This window comes from Zingiber officinale, chromosome 9A (genome assembly GCF_018446385.1).
Source record: "Zingiber officinale cultivar Zhangliang chromosome 9A, Zo_v1.1, whole genome shotgun sequence".
Classification (NCBI taxonomy): Eukaryota; Viridiplantae; Streptophyta; class Magnoliopsida; order Zingiberales; family Zingiberaceae; genus Zingiber; species Zingiber officinale.
Window position 1 is genome coordinate 2,970,858 of NC_056002.1, and position 21,603 is coordinate 2,992,460.

Sequence of the window (21,603 nt, forward strand, 5' to 3'; positions counted from 1 at the left end):
GTAAAGAAAGAGCACTTTTTCTTGTTTATAAATAAGCACTTCGTTTTAAGATTTTTGAAGATAGCATGGAGATGACCGAAGTGTGATGCTCATATCAAACTGTAAATGAGGATGCCGTCAAAGTATACCACCATACTTTTCCATAAAGGGCCGTAAGATCTGATGCATAAATCTCATGAAGATGCTGGGGTGCATTGGATGGTCTAAAAGGCATGACCATCCACTCATATAGCTGATCCTGCGTCTTGAATGTCATCTTCCATTCATCACCAGACCTTATTCTGATTTGATGGTATCCACTTTTAAAGTCAATTTTTTAGAAAGCTTAGAATCAGATAGTTGATCGAACATATCGTCCAAGCGGGGAATTGGAAATCTGTACTTCACTGTAATATTATTGATGGCTCTGCTATTGACACACGTACTCCATAAGTTATCCTTCTTCGTTACTAGTAGGGCAGGAATTGCACATGGGCCCATGCTCTCTCGGATATGTCACTTTTTCAACAACTCCACCACTTAATGCTGCAATTCTTCTACTTCCTTAGAGCTACGATGATAAGTTGGCTGATTAGGCAAACTCGACCTCGGAAGAAGGTCAATCTGATGTTGGATATCTTACATAGGTGGTAGCTCAGAAGGAATATCCTCTGACATCATCTCATCAAAATCCACTACCAGTTGTTGTACTTCGGTTGGTAACTTAGCACCCATGGTCAGAGCAATGCTTTGGCATGGTAGCAAAGTATATACAACTCTATGCTCCACTTCATCCAAAAATTTGGATATAGAAAGCATATTAGTATTTTCACTACCGGAATTGGAGTAGTTCCTTTCCGCCGTGATGCCAACATAATTTTTTCCCCTTAACATTAAGGGTATATGTATTTTTTTGCCCATCAGGAATAGCACTATGATCATACTGCCAAGGTCACCCCAACAATACATGACATGCATCCATGACCACCATATCACACCAAGCACTATCAAAATATTTATCAATTGAAAAGGAAATGAAGCATCGCTGGTCTACTGTTACCTCTGTTTCTTTATTCATCCAAGATAACTTGTAGGGTTTAGGATGATGGTCTATTTTTAGTTGTAATTTCTAGACAGCATATGTGGATATTACATTTTCACAACTACCGCTATCAATAATCATCTTGCAAACTTTATATACGATGATGCATGTAGTGGTTCTCAACTAATTGCCCCCTGAATCACCCTTAGGAGTTAGCAAACTCTTACAAATGACCAAATTGTCATGACCATCACCATAAATCACTTTGTAAGGTGCTTCATACATCGGATCACCAATTGCTATTGTATCTTTTATCACTTCTTCCTCAATTAACAAGTTTTTGCTCTTCGGATCAATATAAGAGGGCTTCCTGCATTGATGCGCTATAAGTCCTTGTTCACCACATTAATAGCATCTAACAGGAGCCTTAGAGCAAACCTGTGGCGATTGTTGCGGTGGTCACTGTGATAACTACTGCGATGGCTGCTGCTGTGAAGGACGAGAATTTTTAGGGTGAGATGACTGATTGTTCTGATCGCCTCTCCTCGCTGGTTTCCTATTTTGTTGTCTTTCATTCACCGGTGCACATTGAAAGGTCACTGACACCGTCAAGAGTGAATAAAGACTAAGGGCATCTTGCAAGGCCAAGCACAGACCCCCTAAGTAACATGCCACATGCTGCTCCTCCATCTTGGATAGATTATTTCGGGCCACCAGCTAGAAAAATTCTTCTATATATTAATTGACCGATCTTATACATGTCTTAATGAGTGAAGTCGCTAGGACATAATTTGGGTGTAGGCTGAGGAAAGGAAGTGTTCCTTCATGTTTTTCTTCATGTCTTCCTAGACAATTATTTGGGATTTACCGTATTTGTCCCGATAGCACCGCATTTGTTCCCACCATGCTGATGCTCGCCCTTTGAATCTGATGGCAATTAATTTCACTTTCATCCGATCTGGAACTCGCTTGTAGTCGAAGATCCACTCTATTTCGTTGATCTAATTGATGAAATCCTCTGCTCGCAACAAACCAGAAAATTTGGGCAGATCTCAAAATCCGAAGTCTCCAGCAGACTCCTCTCATCCACGATGTTCCTGAGGTGAGTCTCGTCGGTGATATGGGTTCTCGAAGGAAGACTCAGATCCATGATCTTTAAGATCTCGCGCCATCATACATTGGGTTAAATCCGCAACTTGCTTCCATAAATCCTCAATCGTCATTATGTCCTAGACGCTATGACCACGGTGCTCAGCTTCCTCTGTTGAAGTCTGCCTGTTGTTATGACCGCGACTATGACCACAACGACTCACCATTAGATTTGTTGATGACCTTCTCATGCTCTGATACCAACTGACATCGAGCAGGATATTGATTATCCTGCGAATTGACAAGAAGAGGAAAGATTGAGAAGACAAGAAGAGGAACCTCTAAGAAAGAAACTTTTTATTAAAATTTGAGGGTTAATCCCTCAACATCTAATCATGACTCTTATATAGACCACAATCTAAGACTCAAATAAGGAAAGAAATTACAATTAATAAATCTTAATTCTAGTTTTTTAAAGAAAAAATAGAATTTTAACTGAAAAGGAAAGTAATTAACTTAACGATCTTAATTCAAATCAATACGTGGATCGAGACAAATCCTCCTTAAAAAATATTAGAAATATGAAAATTACCCTAAATACCTAAAAAATAAAAATTACAAAAAATAGTAAAAAGTTCATAAAAAGGGTTTAAATGGTGGAATTTGAGGCTGAAAATTTGAAGGTTATAGTTTCACCAATAACAATCTTAGGTTTTTGAATTTTGTACGCATGACAATAAACAGAGTCTGATTCTGAATCTCGAGTTAAAATTTATATTTGTTTAAAATTTAAAGGCTCATATTGTGCTTCAACGTGGGTTGGGCTTGCATCATTCAGGCATTTGCTCATATAATCTTACTAAAGAAGGAACTACTTTCATTGTTATTGCGTTGGCTATAAAATTAGGTCAGCTTGCCTAGGACTCGATCTTGGTACTAATCCATAACAATCAGAGTCGGATCACGAGCATATTAATGAAGCAAATTCAATGAAACAATAACTAGTACCATAGAGAAATGACCATAAATTCGAAAGTCTTCACCAATTAGAAAGATCATTCAATGTAGTTGAAATAACTGAATTGGTAGTTATTTTGTCATGCAAGGTAAATTTAATCAAATTCATAACTATCTTTGCAAGGAACTAGAGCGCTAAACATGCTTATGCGCAATGGAAACCATCTAGTTCCTTCCACGAGATCCATGCGAAGGGAAAGAAAAATATACTAAGTTTTTTCATAAAATTATAAGAGGGGTATACCTTTGGTGCGTGCTCATGGACTCCAAACAACTTGGATCTCAGCACGATCATACGTTCGTGCTTGTACGGTATCTACACGAACAAGCGTTCGTTTGTCGAACAAACTCACAAAATAGAGATAGGTTGTGCTAGTAACCTAGAGAAAGGATTTCGGCCAAGAGAGGAGAAGAGCAAGGAGAATGAAGAACTATCCCAAAAAATGAAAAGAAAATTGCTTAAGTATTTTCATCTAATTAAAACACTTAATTAGTATTAATAGCCCTAATGAGCATTTACACTCCATTAAGGACCACACTTGAAACTCCTCATTTCAAATTCAATTTCGAAAATTGAATGAAATGAATCATTGAAATTTGAAATTCAATAAATCTCTCCATTTATCCTCACTTGAGTTTAACTCAAGTTTCCTCACTTGAGTGTAACTCAAGTCTAATTCACTTGAGTATAACTCAATTCTAATTCAATCGAGTCTTACTCAATTAATCTCATACAATTTCAAATTCAATGAATCACATTTCATTAATTTGAATTGACTCCTTGAGTCTAGTTTGAATTGGATTTAATCCAATAATTAGATCCAATTGAGTCTATCATATGAATCTATCTCCAAATCTACTTGTTCTTTGTGTGTGACCCAATAGGTTCTCGAAACATTGGCAATGTACTCAAATCAACATTTAGATACATAAGCAATGAGTGATATCTAGCAAGACATCATTGCTACCCATGTGACGTGAAAGTCGAGATCCGACCTAACCTGTCCGTGGCTATTATCTTGTATGACTTTGTCCCTCTATCCTTGATATCTAGATTGATCAATGAGGCATAGACTGTGTCATCCTCTTATCAACCTTTGTGTTTCTTGATATCTAAGTAGACACACTCAATCAAATAAACTCAATATCTCATATTGACTCATTTGTGCATGGTCATGCTTTCTTGTGTCCTACTAATCAAGGAGCCCACAGATATCACTTCTGTCATATGAAAGGGATAGATCTCATCTACATCACTCACATCCCTCCTCATAATTCATTGCGTACCCAGATCGACTTTATTATCCACCTTGTTACAGGTGATATTTGTCGATACCAAAGTACACAACTCCTTATGTAAGGAATCATAGCAACTTCATGTCTAAGGACTATTCATACCAATAGTCACATGAGAATGTTTATGACACTCATATAACGATCCATGAAACATTCTCATGGCAGGTCATTCAGTATATATTCTTTAATATATACTCATGTATCAACCTAATATCGCATATTTATGACTTGTGAGATTAAGTCATCCGTTGACCAACATGCTAGTCTCAACGTATTAATATTGTCTTTTTATATTAATGCTCGACTAGGAATAGTTAAGAGTAGTGTTCTATGTATATATACAATATCTCACTATCAATTCAACCAATTGATATGCTGTAGATAAGAACTTACTGTCCAAGGGCATTATTATACTTATTTAATCGGCAATGAACTGAAATAAATATAATAAACAACTTTATTTTTTATTAATAATGATATATGATACAAAATGAGCTCTTTACAATCATCTCATAATTGGTATTAGGGCTAATACTAACAGTCTTAATGTAATCTTTTCCTTCCTTTTTATTTTGATTGTATGAATATTTAGTTAAGACCATTCTAATGCTCCTTTTCTCCATGTATAAACTGAACCAACAATTAAGATAAGTATGAAAATGAAAGCTTCAATAAATATAGCTACACTCAATACATTGAAACTCATTGGCCATGGATAAAGAAATATCGTTTCAATGTAAAAAACAACAAAAACTAGAGCAAATATGTAATAGCTTATTCGAAATTGTAATCAAGCATCCCCTATGGGCTCTATATCCGATTCATAACTAGATAGTTTCTCCGATCCTTCCCTAACCGGGGCTAAAACTCTAGAAATTACAAATGCCGAGATAGGAAAATGCTTGATATTATCATAAATGCCTAGAAAATATCATACTCATGAAGTAGATGCAAGATCATTGTGCTATAGGGGGTGAATAATGCTTGTGATTTTTTTTACACTTTTCGAAAAATAGAGAACAATGCAGCGGAAAGAAAAAAAAAACACAATGCTAACACATCCAAATTTTACTTGGTTCGGAGCCTATGATGACTCCTACTCCAAGACCTATGATAGTTGATCACTTTCGTTAGACAACACTATAATTTCAGAAAATCTTTACAAATAGCAAAATTACAAGTGCAATAATTTAATTACAATATACCAACAATGACGGTGTTGAAATTGCAAGCATCTGGTTGTCGGAGTAGCGTTACAAATTCGTCAAATCGTCTTTAGAGCAACGCACAAGAGAGTAGTCGTGAATTTAAGTTGTGTTCATGCATCTACTTGACAGCTCAAGGACTTGTTTTATAGAGTGCTGAAGGCGCCTTCAACCCCATTGAACGCGCCTCCAATTATGTTGCTTATCCCCACAGCATTGGAGACAATAACCTCCGTAATCTATAAAGTTTATCCCTTTGAAGGCGCCTTCAAGCTCATAGAAGGTGCCTTCCATCTAGTCTCTAAAGCGCCATCAAGCACATGGAAGGCGCCTCTATGCCCCTCCGTGCAAGCCTTAGGCCAAGCCACCCGAGGCACCTCCAATCACCCCGGAGGCACCTTGAACATTGTCCATCCAAGCTTGAAATGTACTTTTCAATCCATGAAAGATACGTTAGTCCAAAATACTAAACATATCCTGCAACACAAAGTTAGAACAATAAAATATGATTAATAAAATGTTTGACAATCTCCAGACTGTCTGGTTCTAACATTCGGATTTCCCAAAAATCCTAGATCAAACTAACACCTACTGTTCCCTCAACAGAAAATGTGTCCTCACCTACTCCTCTCAGGAAAAATTACCTTTTTCCAGACTGGTCCTTCAAACCATCTGGACTTTTGCTCAGCATCAGAGATTTCAGAACTTTATGCTGAACGTTCGATCCATGACCCATCCAGTCTTCCACCTGGTGTCCGCGACCCCTAGGATTTTCACCTAGAGTCTTTAACTATAAGATTTTGCCCAAAGTCCACAACCCTCCAAGACTTTGTCAGCCCCCCAGACTAGAACTTCATTGCCTAACCACAACTAGGACTTTTCACCTACCTAACTGCAGTTAGGACTTTCCTTTGCCTAATATCACTTAAGACATTCCTGCACACTCAGTCAACCTTGTTAGACAATAAAAAATCTTAACTTTGAACCATTTGCCATAATTAAAACTTAGTTTCTATTGTCTATCACTTTTTGCACCAACAACAAAAACATAAATGTACTCCTATTAATGTGGAATATGCTGAATTATTTGATTTAAATCAGAAGTGTCAATTTATCCAGAACTTCTTATCTTAGTTTAGGAAAAAGAAGAATATATTTTGATTAAACAACATAGTTTTTCTATGAGACATATCTTATCTAAAGATTCACTTAAAAAATTATCACTTATATATTTTATTTTAATTCTATTTAGATATGGTGTAAACATAGAGTGCTCCTTCTTACGATATCAAAATTCTCTCACTTCATCTTGGTTCTCTATCCTCTATAAAAGGATAATTCTATAAAAGTAAGTTAATAAAATACTAAAATATCCTATATATCCTAAGAAAAATGATACAGAGAGGGAAAAATCTCAGAAATAGACACATAAAGTGACGAGGCTCACAAAAGAGAAAATAGTGGGCCATTAATTTATGATTATATCCCTAAACTTTTCTCTAAGATTTTTTCCCTCTACGTATCATTACTCCTACCTATATAATATCCTACCTATTATTATTATTATTATTATTATTATTATTATTATTATCTATATATTTATATATTGATGTGGATGTATTTAGAGGACCCAACAAAATTAGGGAGAAAAAAAGAGGACATTTAGTTAATGTATTGGAGGTGCCCTTTTAGGTTGGGGCTTGGACAAGAGAAGAGGAAGGAGGTCTTTGGTTTATTTTGCTGCCACAAAAGGGAGGCAAGTGACAACTTCCCTAAGCTCCATTTAACGCCTGATGGGAAGAGTTTCTTGCCACACCCTTGCTTCATTGCTGCTCCTGTTGGGACCTGGATCGAGTCGACACTGTCAAGAAAACCCGATCGTTGTCTGTAGGTAGCATTGACCAGAAATCTTCTGACGACTTGGTCAACATAGAAGACAGCTTATCATATCCTCTCCCTCCGGGTCATGACGATTTGATCAGTATTCCAGCCACATCAATTCTATTATTCCATCTTCTCAATTTTTAGACGGGATCATATATTATTATAATTAATATCTATATTATAATCCTAATACCTCATATATCCCAATAATTATTATTATAATATTATAAAATAAATATCCTATAATTAATAATTAATTAAATACTATGAATAGTCTATAATTAATATATTCAAATTATTTATTTCATTCCCTTTTTTCTTAATTAATTGATTTAATCCGTTGAAATTAGAGGTGACATATGACAAGTTATATCTTTCTCTAAAAAAATAAAAACAAAATGAAAACTTTTAACTTGTACCATACCACCTTATCAGAAATAAGTAAGAAGGATGAAGTTATTTCATTAGAGTTTGAATAAAATATTCTTTCTATTTTAGAACAATCTCTAATAATAAACTAGATTACTATTTGGAATGAATCAAAAATACTTGTTTATTTTGTTATGACAATAACACTTAATATTAATAATACAATGATAACACCAAACAATGGGGTAGATTCCATCATAAAAAAAAAAAAAACTTTTGCAGTACACCTATACTAGATACTAGACAATGAAACATAACAAATAGTGGAATAATTTAATTGATGAAATCATAAAAGATTTACATAACATTACATTTTCTAATGAAAAAATTACATATTATCGAATGATTCAATAGACCAAATCATGCACAGAACCTAATTTAACTCGATTGACCATATTAAAATTATTCTGAATATATATATATATATATATATATATATATATATATATATATATATATATATACACACACACACCTCATGGTGCATATCTTATAAGCACTGTGTGTAATTTTATTTTATTTATTTGTTTAAACTTAAATATTATAACCTAAATCCTCAATTCTAAACCTTAAACTTTAGAAAAAAACTACATTTGGTGCTCGTAAGGTGTGCATCATGTGATGTGTAGGCTATATATATATAAGAATGCTACCCCCAACGGACATAAATGAGGTGGTAAGTGGAAGGAGGTTTGTCGCTTAAGGTTTAGTGGTCGGGGTATAAATCCTTGCACCCCGTATAACTTACCCTCCATCCATTTGTCTCCTCAATCATTGTGATTTACCTTCTACATGTTGGTCCTATGCGAGCTGGCGAGGGCGCTAGAGGAGAGCATTTTGCCTTTTGCCACTTATATATATACAAGAATGTTAGCCTACATATCTCACGGTGCACACCTTGTGAGCTCCAAATGTTTTTTTTTTCTTTTAGAACTTAGGGGTTATGGTTTAAAATTTAAGTTATAGTATTTAAGCTAAAGAAATGTAACAAAAATACAAATGATACCTACAAGGTGTGCACCATTAGCTTATAGATATCATGCACAACTTACCCTACACAACTCGTGCACACTAAAAATATTGATTTAATTTTTTGTTTTGTGCTTAATGTTACAACTCACACTCTAAACCCTAATGTCAAAGTTGATTGACACAATCAAAAGCTTTAAAAAAAACAACACGTTTGGCGGCTATGAGTGTCACTCATGGTCGTCACTCATGGCGTCCGAGCATGATAAAAAGAGCACACGTGTGTGTGTGTTATATTCACTTCCTTTAACCTAAATATTATACTTTAAACCATAAACTCTAAACTATAAATCTTAAGTCCTAAAAAAAATTAAAATAAAACATTAACAGTAGTTGTTCACCAATGGGTGTGCAACATATCAAATTTCTTACCCTACATATCCATCTGTGAGCACCCCATGTTAATTTTTTGAAAAAATATAGGGGTTAAAATTTAGAGTTTAGGGTATAGTATTTATGCTAAAGGAAGTGTAAATTGAAAAAAAAAATATACTAGGTGTTCATGGATGAGTGTGTATATATATATATATATTAAGCTTTTATTTATGTGTGTGTGGATGTTATATAAAAAAATTAAGTTTTTATTTCATATGAGTATTACGTTGATATTAATATGTGGATGTTATAACACAAATAGTTACCATTAATATAGATGAGTGTTATAATTCTCATACACTTATTAAAGTTCAATTCTTTGAACACAATTAATGAGTATAGAATTTGGACATCTATATTAATTTGAGCGTTAATATATATCATCTATTAAAAAATCATATTACATATTCATTATATTAATACCGTATTTGAGTGTATCACCTATTAAAAATCATAACACATACTCATTATATTAATATTTTCTTTTTATTTAAGTTGACATCAAGTATCAAGTTTACACTAACTAATCCTGAAATTAACTGGCACCGTCTCATAAAAGTTTTCTATTAGTCACCATGGTAAATCGGAAGGGTTCGAGATGACTTATGAGACGATCTATCATCAACCCATTAAGAAAAATTTATCCGTTTATTTGTCAAAATCTCGACTTGATCCTTATATATCTGGAAAATTAAGAATGCGCCCTGCCGTAATACCATTATCCAGGGACAATATTTTCTTTTTATTAATGCATACTTATATATATTTTAACATTAATATTCATTATTATTTGTGAATTTCATTGTCCATTCATTTCTCTATATTCCTTATATTCAAAAAACATTTTCTTATTTTTTGGATTTTTTTATATATTCGGGTGTATTAAAAACTTGAACGTTATACATTTGTATGAGTGCTATAACACTCATCTATATTAATTGTAACATTATTTGTGTATTCTAATATTCACCAATTAATACCAATATAAATGTTCTTAAAAAATAAAATTTAAAATATATTTATTCATTTAATATAAATAAAAATAAAAATAAATATGAATGAGTGGATAATAAGACCTAAATAATGAATATGAGTATATATTAATGAGTGTATTTTAATAAAATGAGTATGCTAATATGGCGGCAAAGTAAATTGGCCAGATTTGAATCTTAGATCTGCATGATTTAACCTAGGGGTGATCATAGATCGATTCAGTTATTGGGATAAAAAATTATCTGGTCCTACTAGATCAAATACATCCGGCCCTATATCCGACGGTTTTTATGTTTCAAATATCCGACGGATTGTCAGTTATTTGGATATCCGACCCTATATCCAATGAAATATAAAATATAAATATAAATATAACAAAAAAAATAAAATTTTTTAAAATGATAACAGACATTACTCATTATACATTATAGCAGCTAATCGGAAATAACTATTATAATGTGTAGCAGCGTATCAACATTAGTTGCTAAAAATAGGGGTGATCAGATCGGGTTGGTTCGGTTATTGGGATAAAAAACTATCAGACCCTACTAGATCAGATAATGCAATATTAGAACCCTACATCCGACATTATATCTGGCGGATCATTTTTTTTCGATTCAGTTCGGATCGATATAAACGGATTGATCGATTTGACGGATTGATTGCTCACCCCTCGTTTAACCCCAACATCATCCGAGAATGCTAATATAATAAATATGTGGTATGCCTGCCGGTGATATTAAAAAAAAAAAACAGAGTCAATGGGCCAAAATATTAATATTATTCATACGGATGGAAAAACTGAAAACAGAGCGATATTACGCGAGCGGTAGCCAGATGCACGCCGGCCGGTAACTGCAAGCACAAGTAATTAAGAAGACACATGGGGACGGACGAACTCAGTTGGTTGCGTTGGCTGGGGGCGTCGCCGCCTCCGGATTGTTCTTCTTGAAGAGCTTGTGCTGGATGTGCTGCTCGAACGTCCTCGGCGGGAAATTTGGCGGCGTGCCGTCGGCCAGCAGCTCCTCCAGCGGCCTCAACAGGATGGTCTCCTTGGGGGGCTCGCAGAAGACGGCCCAGGAGATGCGGACTTTCTCCTTGTTGACGAGGCCGCGGTGGAGGACGCTCTTGTAGCGGCCGTTGCTGAGGATTTCGAGGCTGTCGCCGACGTGGACGATGAGGGCGTCCGGGATGCACTCCGCCGTCACCCACTTACCGTCGTAGAAGACCTGGAGGCCGGGGACCATGTTGTGGAGGATAAACGAGAGGGCGCTGATGTCGGTGTGCGCCTCCACGCCCAGCGCCAGGTCCGGCTGCGGGCAGACAGGGTAGTAGTTGATCTTCATCTGGAGGAGCAGGTCCTTGGTGCCGCCGAGCTCGGAGTCCAGAGTCCCCTTTTCCAATCCCAGGCCTTCGGAGAGGGCTTCCAGCAGCTTCGTCACCACCACCCTCAGCTGCTTTCCGAACTCCGCCGTCACTTCACTGCACGAACGCATCTCCGTAAAGAGCGGCTCCGACTATGGCGTAAATTAATTTGCTGCTCTCGAGCTTAAATGAACTTACATGTAATCTTCCGGTTGCTTCGGCCAAATGGAGACGTCGATCTTCTCCTCGGGAAAAATAAGGTGGAAAAAGTAGTCCTGCCACTCCAGCTGCCCGCTGGCGTTGTTGGCCAACTTGCTCCCGTAGCCCTGGATCTTCCCCGACGCCTGATCGTTCGCGTACCGCTCCTTCTCCTCGACGGGGAGGTCGAAGAACTCCTTCCCCACTTTCCTCAGCCGCTCCACCAGCTCCGGCTTAATCCCGTGGTTGGTGATGTGCATCACTCCCCACTCCGAGGCCGCCCTGCGCAGCTCCTCCACGCACGCCCGCCGCGCAGCCTCGTCGCCGGACTCCAGCGCCTGGAGGTCCACGACGGGCAGCTGAGGTCCCAGCTGGTCCTCCGCCCCCTTCTTCGCCGTCTCGAACGCGTCCCCGAGGTCGAGCCGCTCCGACTCGGGGCGGATGTACTCGGCGGGGATCTCGCTCAGGCCACTCTTCGCCAGGATCTCCACCCTCGACGCCACCTTCGCCACCATTTTCGCAATCTGATAACTAATTTGATGGCGGCGATTGATGAATTCACCACTGAGGGAGGCAGGCATATATATAGCGACTAGCGAGCGAGGCATCGGTCGATCGGGCAGGTGAATGCACGCACTCACTCGCACACGGTGATTCTGCGATAGCCACCAAACCGTCAAATTGGCCGCTACTTCACCAAATTGCGTGAGCGATGATTTTGGTCTCGTAGCTGAAGGTCTAAGAACACGCGCATATCTATCTACTTGGCTACTGCCTACTGGTCTTTACATTAAAGAAGAGGGTTCGCAATGGTTTTTGTAATTTAATAGTCAACTGTAACACATTATATATATATATATATATATATATATATATATATATATATATATAGAAAAAGATACAGATATAATTAGGACTGTAATTGAGCTCATGCCAGCTCGAGAAAATTGCATAGGCTCGAGCTTGTGAGTTTGAGCTCGACTTCAAAAAATAAATTAAAAATCTGTCCCAGTGGAGATTTGAACGGTAGATCTCAAAAACGGTAGATCTCAAAAAGATTAAATGACATGCTTTAATCATAAACTCCACCTTAATTTATTTTTTATTTTAAAAGTAATAATAACTTTAATTATTAAAATATTAAATTAACCAGGCTCGCCGAGTCCTCGAGCCAGTGTTAAATGAGCTCAAACTCGACTCAAATGTTAAACGAGCCGGCTCGAGCTCGGCTCGAGCTCGGTCAAATTCAAGTCGAGCTTTGATCGAGTCGCTCATGAGCAGCTCATGAACGACTCGACTCATTTGCACCCCTAGATATAATACGGACGGCCGAAGTCGATCTACATCCAATTAGGCGGCTAAAAAAGAAAGAAAGCCTTCTCTTCTCTGGATAAAAACTGTCACGCCCCGGAGGAGTCCTTGTCCGAAGAAATTTCGGCAACATCTCCCCTGTACGACGGACAATCTGAAACTTTACTACATCACCATATACCTCAGCCACATGTGGCTGGAATAAATAACAATAATAAACAAATCACAACACATAGACATCCACGTAGTTTAATAAGCAATGAAAATAAGATTCAAAATCCACCCTACTCAACTACACTTATAAAATACAAATCCGACGATCAAATCAACTTACCTCTTCTGTCGTCTAGGCAGACATTTAGTAAAACAAATCCAATTAAAAACCCATCGACAAGTACAATCCATGCAAGCTCCAAGTATCAAAACAAAACAAGTCCAAACATAGTCTAGTACATAAAGCCAAAAGGTAAATAAACATCATCGTGGGCTGCAGGGGACTAGCAATTGGAACTCTCTCCTGACAACATCAACCTAAAAATAGTAAATATCCACGGGGTGAGTCAACTCCTCAGCGGGTAACAACTGATATACATAGTAGAGAAATAACATCTAACACTAATCATGCGTACAGTCTCCTGATATATGAAGGATAAAATGCAACTGTAGTACACAGGAGAAAACTATACTAACCAGGACCTGGTACAAGGATAAACAGTCTGAGAGGTATAGAAATCCTGTATTCATGTCAAGCATGGCCATCCAACCAAAATGCAGCAAACACAATCACAAGAAATAAATGCATCAATGCGTATGATGCCAATGATGCGTCCTGGCCACCCTTGACACCAGTCAACCAACTCACACACAATAGTGATACAGAGTGGGTAGGGTTGTGACAACCGTGCACTTTGTCGTCACTGCTCCTGATGAGTGACCGAGTGGACGGGATGCTGTCGGAGTATACCTATCCTCCTACCCCAAATCATAAATGGGGGAGCACAATGCTCTCATCTCCCAGTACACGATGACGGGGAGGAATCTCTGCCGGCTACCACGATGCGTCACACTACCCATGAGCGGACCAACGAAGCCAAACAAAGTCCCTGCTGCAACACACTCTGCCTGAATCGACCACTAACCCATGAGTGGTGGTGTATGCAGATCCATGTAACTGGCGATGTGCTCAACAATAATGGAGCGGAACATCGCACAGCATGCAATCATGCGAATGGTGCATGACACTAACCATGGAAATATCCTGAGCTAATCCATATATATATAGAAGGTGCACCTTAGGTCAATGAATCAAATCAAAGGTACACAGATAAGATAAGGTATAAAACCTATGTCCTGAACATGGTGAAGCATGATATATCACTACCCCCTATAAGCATGTATAAGCAGGTAAGAAATAACATGATATGCAAAACAAGTATCAATCAAACATGTAACAAGTATCGGGTAGTGACTAACCGAAATAGATAAGAAACATAATTATTGCAATTTGTTAAATTCACTACTATGCATATCAAATGACATAAAGTCAGAAGTACCGACCTCCAATAGGAATGTCCAAATTCGACATCGAGATACTCGTCTCGCGTCAAAGTCCTGTGGTATCAAACATATTGCCTAGTTTATCTAATTTTATCATACAACCATTAGCTAAACTAAATTCTAATCCAATTAAGAAGTTCTAAATTGGATCCAACTAACCAATCCAACATAATTAACGAACCCTAATCAACACATAATCAAAACCCTTCCCTTACCTCAAATTCCACAGCCGTTCTTGTTGTTGGAAATCAAAGAGTTTGCTGGAAGCAGTGACTGCCGGATCCAAGAACCCCACAGCAAGTCTTATCCTCTTCTGGAATTCCAGTACCCTGTTCGGATCAAAAGTGAGGTCAAGAGTGGAGATCACAAATCAGATTCGGGATTCAACCACAGTATAGAATTAAATCACTATTAACCTAATACCAACCATACTTACCTCCAAGATCCGGCTAAGGCACAACTCTGTGTTGTCTTCGGCACTGTCAAGCAGAGACACAAGAAGGACTTGGCATTGCTTGCTCCTGTCCGAAACTAAACCCAAGCAGATACGCACCGGCGAGAGACCAAAACTAGCGCACGACACAAGAGTAAGGATGGCACCGACTTGTTCCGATGGTCGGCAGTGTCGCTAGGGGAAGAAGGGAGATTGGCGATCGGTAGAGGGATCAAGGGTGGCCAGCGCTAGGGCTCGGTGATCGACTATAGTGGCGTCGTCGCTCGGTGAAAGGGCAGAGCAAGGGTGGCGCTGGGTCAGAAAGGAAAGCTTGGCGATGTACTGGGGGTGGCGCCGTCGGGTGGAGAAAGCTCAGCCGAGAAGATGGCTAGGGCAGAAATGAGAAGAAGAAGCCGAGGAGTTTTGTCGCGAGAGGGGGAAGGAAACCGCTCGGGGAAGGAGGTTAGGGCTCGCGGGCAAAGAGGAAACGGCAAAAAATAAAGAAAAGGGAAAAGAAATAAGAATAAAAAGAAAATCAACATTTCCTCACTTAAACGGGGTAACCCAAAGAGGCTTTCCCGGGGCCCAATTTCTATTCCCGTAAACTCGTCCATACGAACTCCGAAAAATTCCCGAAAAATTTCGAAAAATTCCCCTATCTTTATTCGCCATTTTTTCGGTATTTTACATTCTTCCCCACTAATAAAAATTTGGTCCCCAAATTTCGGTATCTATCATCAGCAAATACTAACAACAGGTAAAGCGTACAAAATGTTGAACGGTAAATTAAATCACATACCTCAAGTGAAAAGATGGGGGTATCGAGCTTGGATCAAAAACAAAAAAAATAGATTACAACATTGTCAACAAGGACAATGGAAACCGATCCAAACAACCTAGGAATACCGAAATCATCGAGTCCATATAAACATCTAGGGTTTTGTAAGCCTAAATGGTAAAACTTAGAACTCACAATGTCCATACCAAAGACATTCCTAACGATAAGATCTCTGACAATAAATCTGAAATCTAATCACCAACAATATAAATCACTAAAGAATAAATCCTCCAGTGTGAGAGCAATGCTCCATCACAGGAAATACCATATATGTGGGAGCAACACTCTTCTACGAGCAATCTACAATATGTGGGAGCGACGCTCCACCACAACAATCCATAACATGTGGGAGCAATGCTCCACTACAACAATCCATAACATACCGCTAGAGCATTGGTAAGCCCAAATGACATTACCAAAAACTCATAATGGCCGGAATGTGACCACCCTCGTCTGACAATCAACTGTGGCATGATATGCTGACAAACAGTCCATGCCAAGTATAATATCAAAATCGACTATTTCCAATACTAAAAGATCCACCGTAAGTATTAGGTTGCCAAAATCTAATGGGCAACCTCTGACCTCTTGGGTGACGCCCAAAGTATCACTGGACGGTAGAGAGACAGCCAATCGCTGGGGTCTGCAAGTGGGTAATCTACCAATCTTCCGCATAAAAGTACGAAATATAAAAGAATGTGAGCTACCAGTATCTATCAGTATATCTGCAGATAAGGCATAAATAGAAATCGTACCGCGGAAAACGGATCTGTCGGCTCGCTGCGCATCCTCTCTGGTAATCGCATGAATACGTCCAGTCTCTGGCGGAGGAGGAGGTGGCAACGCTGCCAGCGGCTGCTGCGGCTGGGCTGAAGCCTGCCACTGAGGCTGTGCTGGATAATGTGCCAGAGAAAACTGAGAGGGCGGTGACTGATACTGTGCCGATGGCTGGGACTGAGTTTGGTACTGGCCTAGAGGCTGAGGCTGCATCTGATACTGCCCCTACGTCGGATAATAAGGTCCCGGAAGCTATCTCGCCGACGATGTGAAGATTGAGCCGCCTCCTCAATATGCCCCATCTCGACTAGACTGCCCTCTCGACCACCTCCTAAGTGCAGGCCGAGCCTTCAGCTGACAATCTCGGCTCTGGTGCCCAGACAGTTTGCAATAAAAGCAAACTGGATGTCCCAGAGAGCAGGCTGGGGTGATGTGATCTCTGGATCCACATCTGAAACAGCGAATGTCGCTGTCGGGTCGTTTCCAGTTCTGCTTCTGTGTAGCCGGTGGCTGCTGGATCTGTCTAGATGTCTGACCCATATGCTTCCTCTTCCTGCCCGAAAATGCTCTCTACTGAGCTAACTCTATCATCAAGGCTCGATCCAGTGCATCTGAGTAAGATGCGATCCCTAAACCAGCAAGCCTTAACTGCAGATGACTGTCCAGTCCCTGAATAAACTACATCATGCGGGATCTGTCCTCCGCAACTAACTCTGGACAAAACCTAGCCAACCGGTTGAATTCAGTATTATACTCTGTCACCGAGCGATTGTTCTGCCGTAGACTCATGAAATCCTACCGGCGAGCCATCTGATATGCTAGTGGAAAGAAATGGCTCTCAAAAGCCTCTCTGAACATGGCCCAAGTAATGTTTTGCTCGCCGATGATGGAACGCTGAGTAATCCACCAGGCGTTAGCCTCATCCCGTAAATGGAAAGCAGCCAACTCTGCTTTCTCCCACTCGGAGCAAGCCATATAGAAGAAGGTCTGCTCCATAGTCTCTATCCATGATAGAGCCATACTCGGGTCAAGGTCTCCTCGGAAGAGTGTGAATCGACTCTGCTAATACTGGAATCCTAGCTCGTGCCGCAACAATATCAGTGAGGTGTGTCGGGACAGCTGCAGGAACTGGCGGAACTACTAGATCTGGTGCTACAAGTGGTACCGCTGAATAAACCGGAGGAGGTACTCCCGGTGTTGCTGTATAAACTGGAGCATAAGCCATCGGTGGCACTGTAGGATGAACATAGGTGGCCGCGGCTGGAGGTACGGTAGGTAATGGTACCTGATGTGGAGCAGCCGACATCGCTGGTGCAGGTGCTGCTGGGTATACTGTAGGTACTGGGGGCACAGGTGCCACTGGTGTCGGGTACACTGTAGGTCCAGGTGGCGGTGGTGCCGAGTACGCCGTAGACTGGGCCGGAGCAGGTGCGGGGTATGCCGGTAGTACCCCTGGTGGTACCGGAAATACCGTAGGGATAGGTACACTCGGCACAGCCGAGGTAGGTACCTCTATAGGAGCCATCGGGGTCTGAGAGCCCGACGCGCCCTCGTTATGCTGAGTCTGTCCCTGTCTGACAAGCTCAGCCCCAGTAGGCATCTCTGGGGAATCCAGAGATCCCAAAGTCCTCGTACGTGGTCGTCCAGTACCACGTCTCGCAGTAACACGTGTAGATCTCCTCATATCTGTTAAATTATATCACAGATATTACTACAAGTATAAACAATTACAAAATAACATCATACCTAATTATTGTCTGAAGATGTTCCGTCGCTGTCCAGTTCCCATACTAACCTCGGAATTCCGAACGAGTAAATCACCGGGAATCTATACAAATCCGAAACAGAAGTCCGAAATATAACCATAACGGAAATCCGTACCAACCGGAACAGATATCCAAATATCCAGAACACCAAAAGCAGGTATCATAACCCGCTCTGATACCAATAAATTGGTATCAGATAAATCTCGAAAATCCAACACACGGAAATCAAACAATTATCGCCAACCTGGCTCTGATACCACTAAATTGTCATGCCCCGGAGGAGTCCCTGTCTGAAGAAATTTCGGCAGCATTTCCCATGTACGACGGACAATCTGAAACTTTACTACATCACCATATACCTCAGCCACATGCGACTAGAATAAATAACAATAATAAACAAACCACAACACATAGACATCCACGCAGTTTAATAAGCAATGATAATAAGACTGAAAATCCACCCTACTCAACTACACCCATAAAGCTCAAAACCGATATCCTACTCCACAACACTCATAAAACACAAATCCGACGATCAAATCAACTTACCTCTTCTGCCGCCTAGGCAGGCATATAGTAAAACAAATCCAATTAAAAGTCCATCGATAAGTACAATCCATGCAAGCTCCAAGTATCAAAACAAAACAAGTCCAAACATAGTCTAGTACATAAAGCCAAAAGGTAAATAAACATCCTCGTGGGCTGCAGGGGACTAGCAACTGGAACTCTCTCTTGACAGCATCAACCTGAAAATAGTAAATATCCACGAGGTGAGTCAACTCCTCAGCGGGTAACAACTGATATACATAGTAGAGAAATAACATCTAGCACTAATCATGCGTACAGTCTCCTGATATATGAAGGATAAAATGCAACTGTAGTACACAGGAGAAAACTGTACTAACCAGGACCTGGTACAAGGATAAACAGTCCGAGAGGTATAGAAATCCTGTATGCATGTCAAACATGGCCATCCAACCAAAATACAGCAAATAAATGCAGCAAACACAATCACAAGAAATAAATGCATCAATGCGTATGATGCCAATGATGCGTCCTGGTCACCCCTGACACCAGTCAACCATCTCACACACAATAGTGATACAGAGTGGGTAGGGCTGTGAAAACCGTGCACTCTGTCGTCACTGCTCCTGATAAGTGACCGAGTGGACGGGATGCTGTCGGAGTACACCTATCCTCCTACCCCAAATCATAAATGGGGGAGCGCAATGCTCTCATCTCCCGGTACACGATGACTGGGAGGAATCTCTGCCGGCTACCACGCTGTGTCACACTACCCATGAGCTGACCAACGAAGCCAAACAAAGACCCTGCTGTAACACACTCTGCCTGAATCGACCACTAACCCATGAGTGGTGGTGTGTGCAGATCCATGTAACTGGCGATGTGCTCAACAATAATGGAGCGGAACATCGCACAGCATGCAATCATGCGAATGGTGCATGACACTAACCATGGAAATATCCTGAGCTAATCCATATATATATAGAAGGTGCACCTTAGGTCAATGAAACAAATCAAAGGTACACAGATAAGATAAGGTATAAAACCTAGGTTCTGAACATGGTGAAGCATGGTATATCACTACCCCCTATAAGCATGTATAAGCAGGTAAGAAATAACATGATATACAAAACAAGTATCAACCAAGCATGTAACAAATATCGGGTAGTGACTAACCGAAACAGATAAGAAATATAATTATTGCAATTTGTTAAATTCACTACTATGTATATCAAACGACATAAAGTCAGAAGTACCGGCCTCCAATACGAATGTCCAAATCCGACATCGAGATACTCGTCTTGCGTTAAAGTCCTGTGGTATCAAACATAATGCCTAGTTTAGCTAATTTTATCATACAACCATTAGCTAAACTAAATTCTAATCCAATTAAGAAGTTCTAAATTGGATCCAACTAACCAATCCAACACAATTAACGAACCCTAATCAACACATAATCAAAACCCTTCCCTTACCTCAAATTCCACAGCCGTTCTTGCTGTTGGAAATCAAAGAGTTTGCTGGAAGCAGTGACTGCCGGATCCAAGAAAAACCCCACAGCAAGTCTTATCCTCTTCTGGAATTCCAGTACCCTATTCGGATCAAAAGTGAGGTCAAGAGTGGAGATCACAAATCAGATTCGAGATTCAACCACAGTATAGAATTAAATCACTATTAACCTAATACCAACCATACTTACCTCCAAGATCCGGCTAAGGCACAACTCTGTGTTGTCTTCGGCACTGTCAAGCAGAGACATAAGAAGGACTCGGCACTGCTTGCTCCTGTCCGAAACTAAACCCAAGCAGATACACACCGGCGAGAGACTAAAACTAGAGCACGACACAAGAGTAAGGATGGCACCGACTTGTTCCGATGGTCGGCAGTGTCGCTAGGGGAAGAAGGGAGATCGACGATCGGTAGAGGGCTCAAGGGTGGCCAGCGCTAGGGCTCGGCGATCGACTGTAGTGGCGTCGTCGCTCGGCGAAAGGGCGTAGCAAGGGTTGCGCTGGGTCTGAAAGGAAAGCTTGGCGATGTACTGGGGGGTGGCGCCGTCGGGTGGAGAAAGCTCAGCCGAGAAGATGGCTAGGGCAGAAATGAGAAGAAGAAGCCGAGGAGTTTTGTCGCGAGAGGGGGGAAGGAAACCGCTCGGGGAAGGAGGTTAGGGCTCGCGGGCAAAGAGGAAACGGCGAAAAATAAAGAAAAGGGAAAAGAAATAAGAATAAAAAGAAAATCAACATTTCCTCACTTAAACGGGGTAACCCAAAGAGATTTTCCCGGATTCCAATTTCCATTCCTGTAAACTCGTCATACGAGCTCCGAAAAATTTTCAAAAATTCCGGAAAATTCTCTTATCTTTATTCGCCATTTTTCCGGTATTTACAAAAACTAAGGGTGTGTTTGGTTTGTATGTTTTTCATTTTCATTTTCTGAAAAACGCACGTTTCTGAAAAATGATGTTTTGTTTATATTTTTCGTGTCTGTTTTTTAAAAAA

At 40.0% G+C, this 21,603-nt stretch overlaps 1 protein-coding gene across 1 annotated transcript; it reads right to left on the bottom strand.

Moving 5' to 3' along the window:
* Positions 1-11,100: 11,100 nt before the first annotated feature.
* Positions 11,101-12,463, bottom strand: LOC122018496 (leucoanthocyanidin dioxygenase-like). Its single transcript, XM_042575829.1, has 2 exons — positions 11,902-12,463; positions 11,101-11,820 (listed from the first exon to the last, which is right to left on the bottom strand). The coding sequence occupies exons 1-2, from the start codon at positions 12,414-12,416 to the stop codon at positions 11,238-11,240; spliced, it is 1,098 nt and encodes a 365-aa protein (XP_042431763.1). The 5' UTR covers positions 12,417-12,463; the 3' UTR covers positions 11,101-11,237.
* Between the last annotated feature and the right edge of the window lie 9,140 nt (positions 12,464-21,603).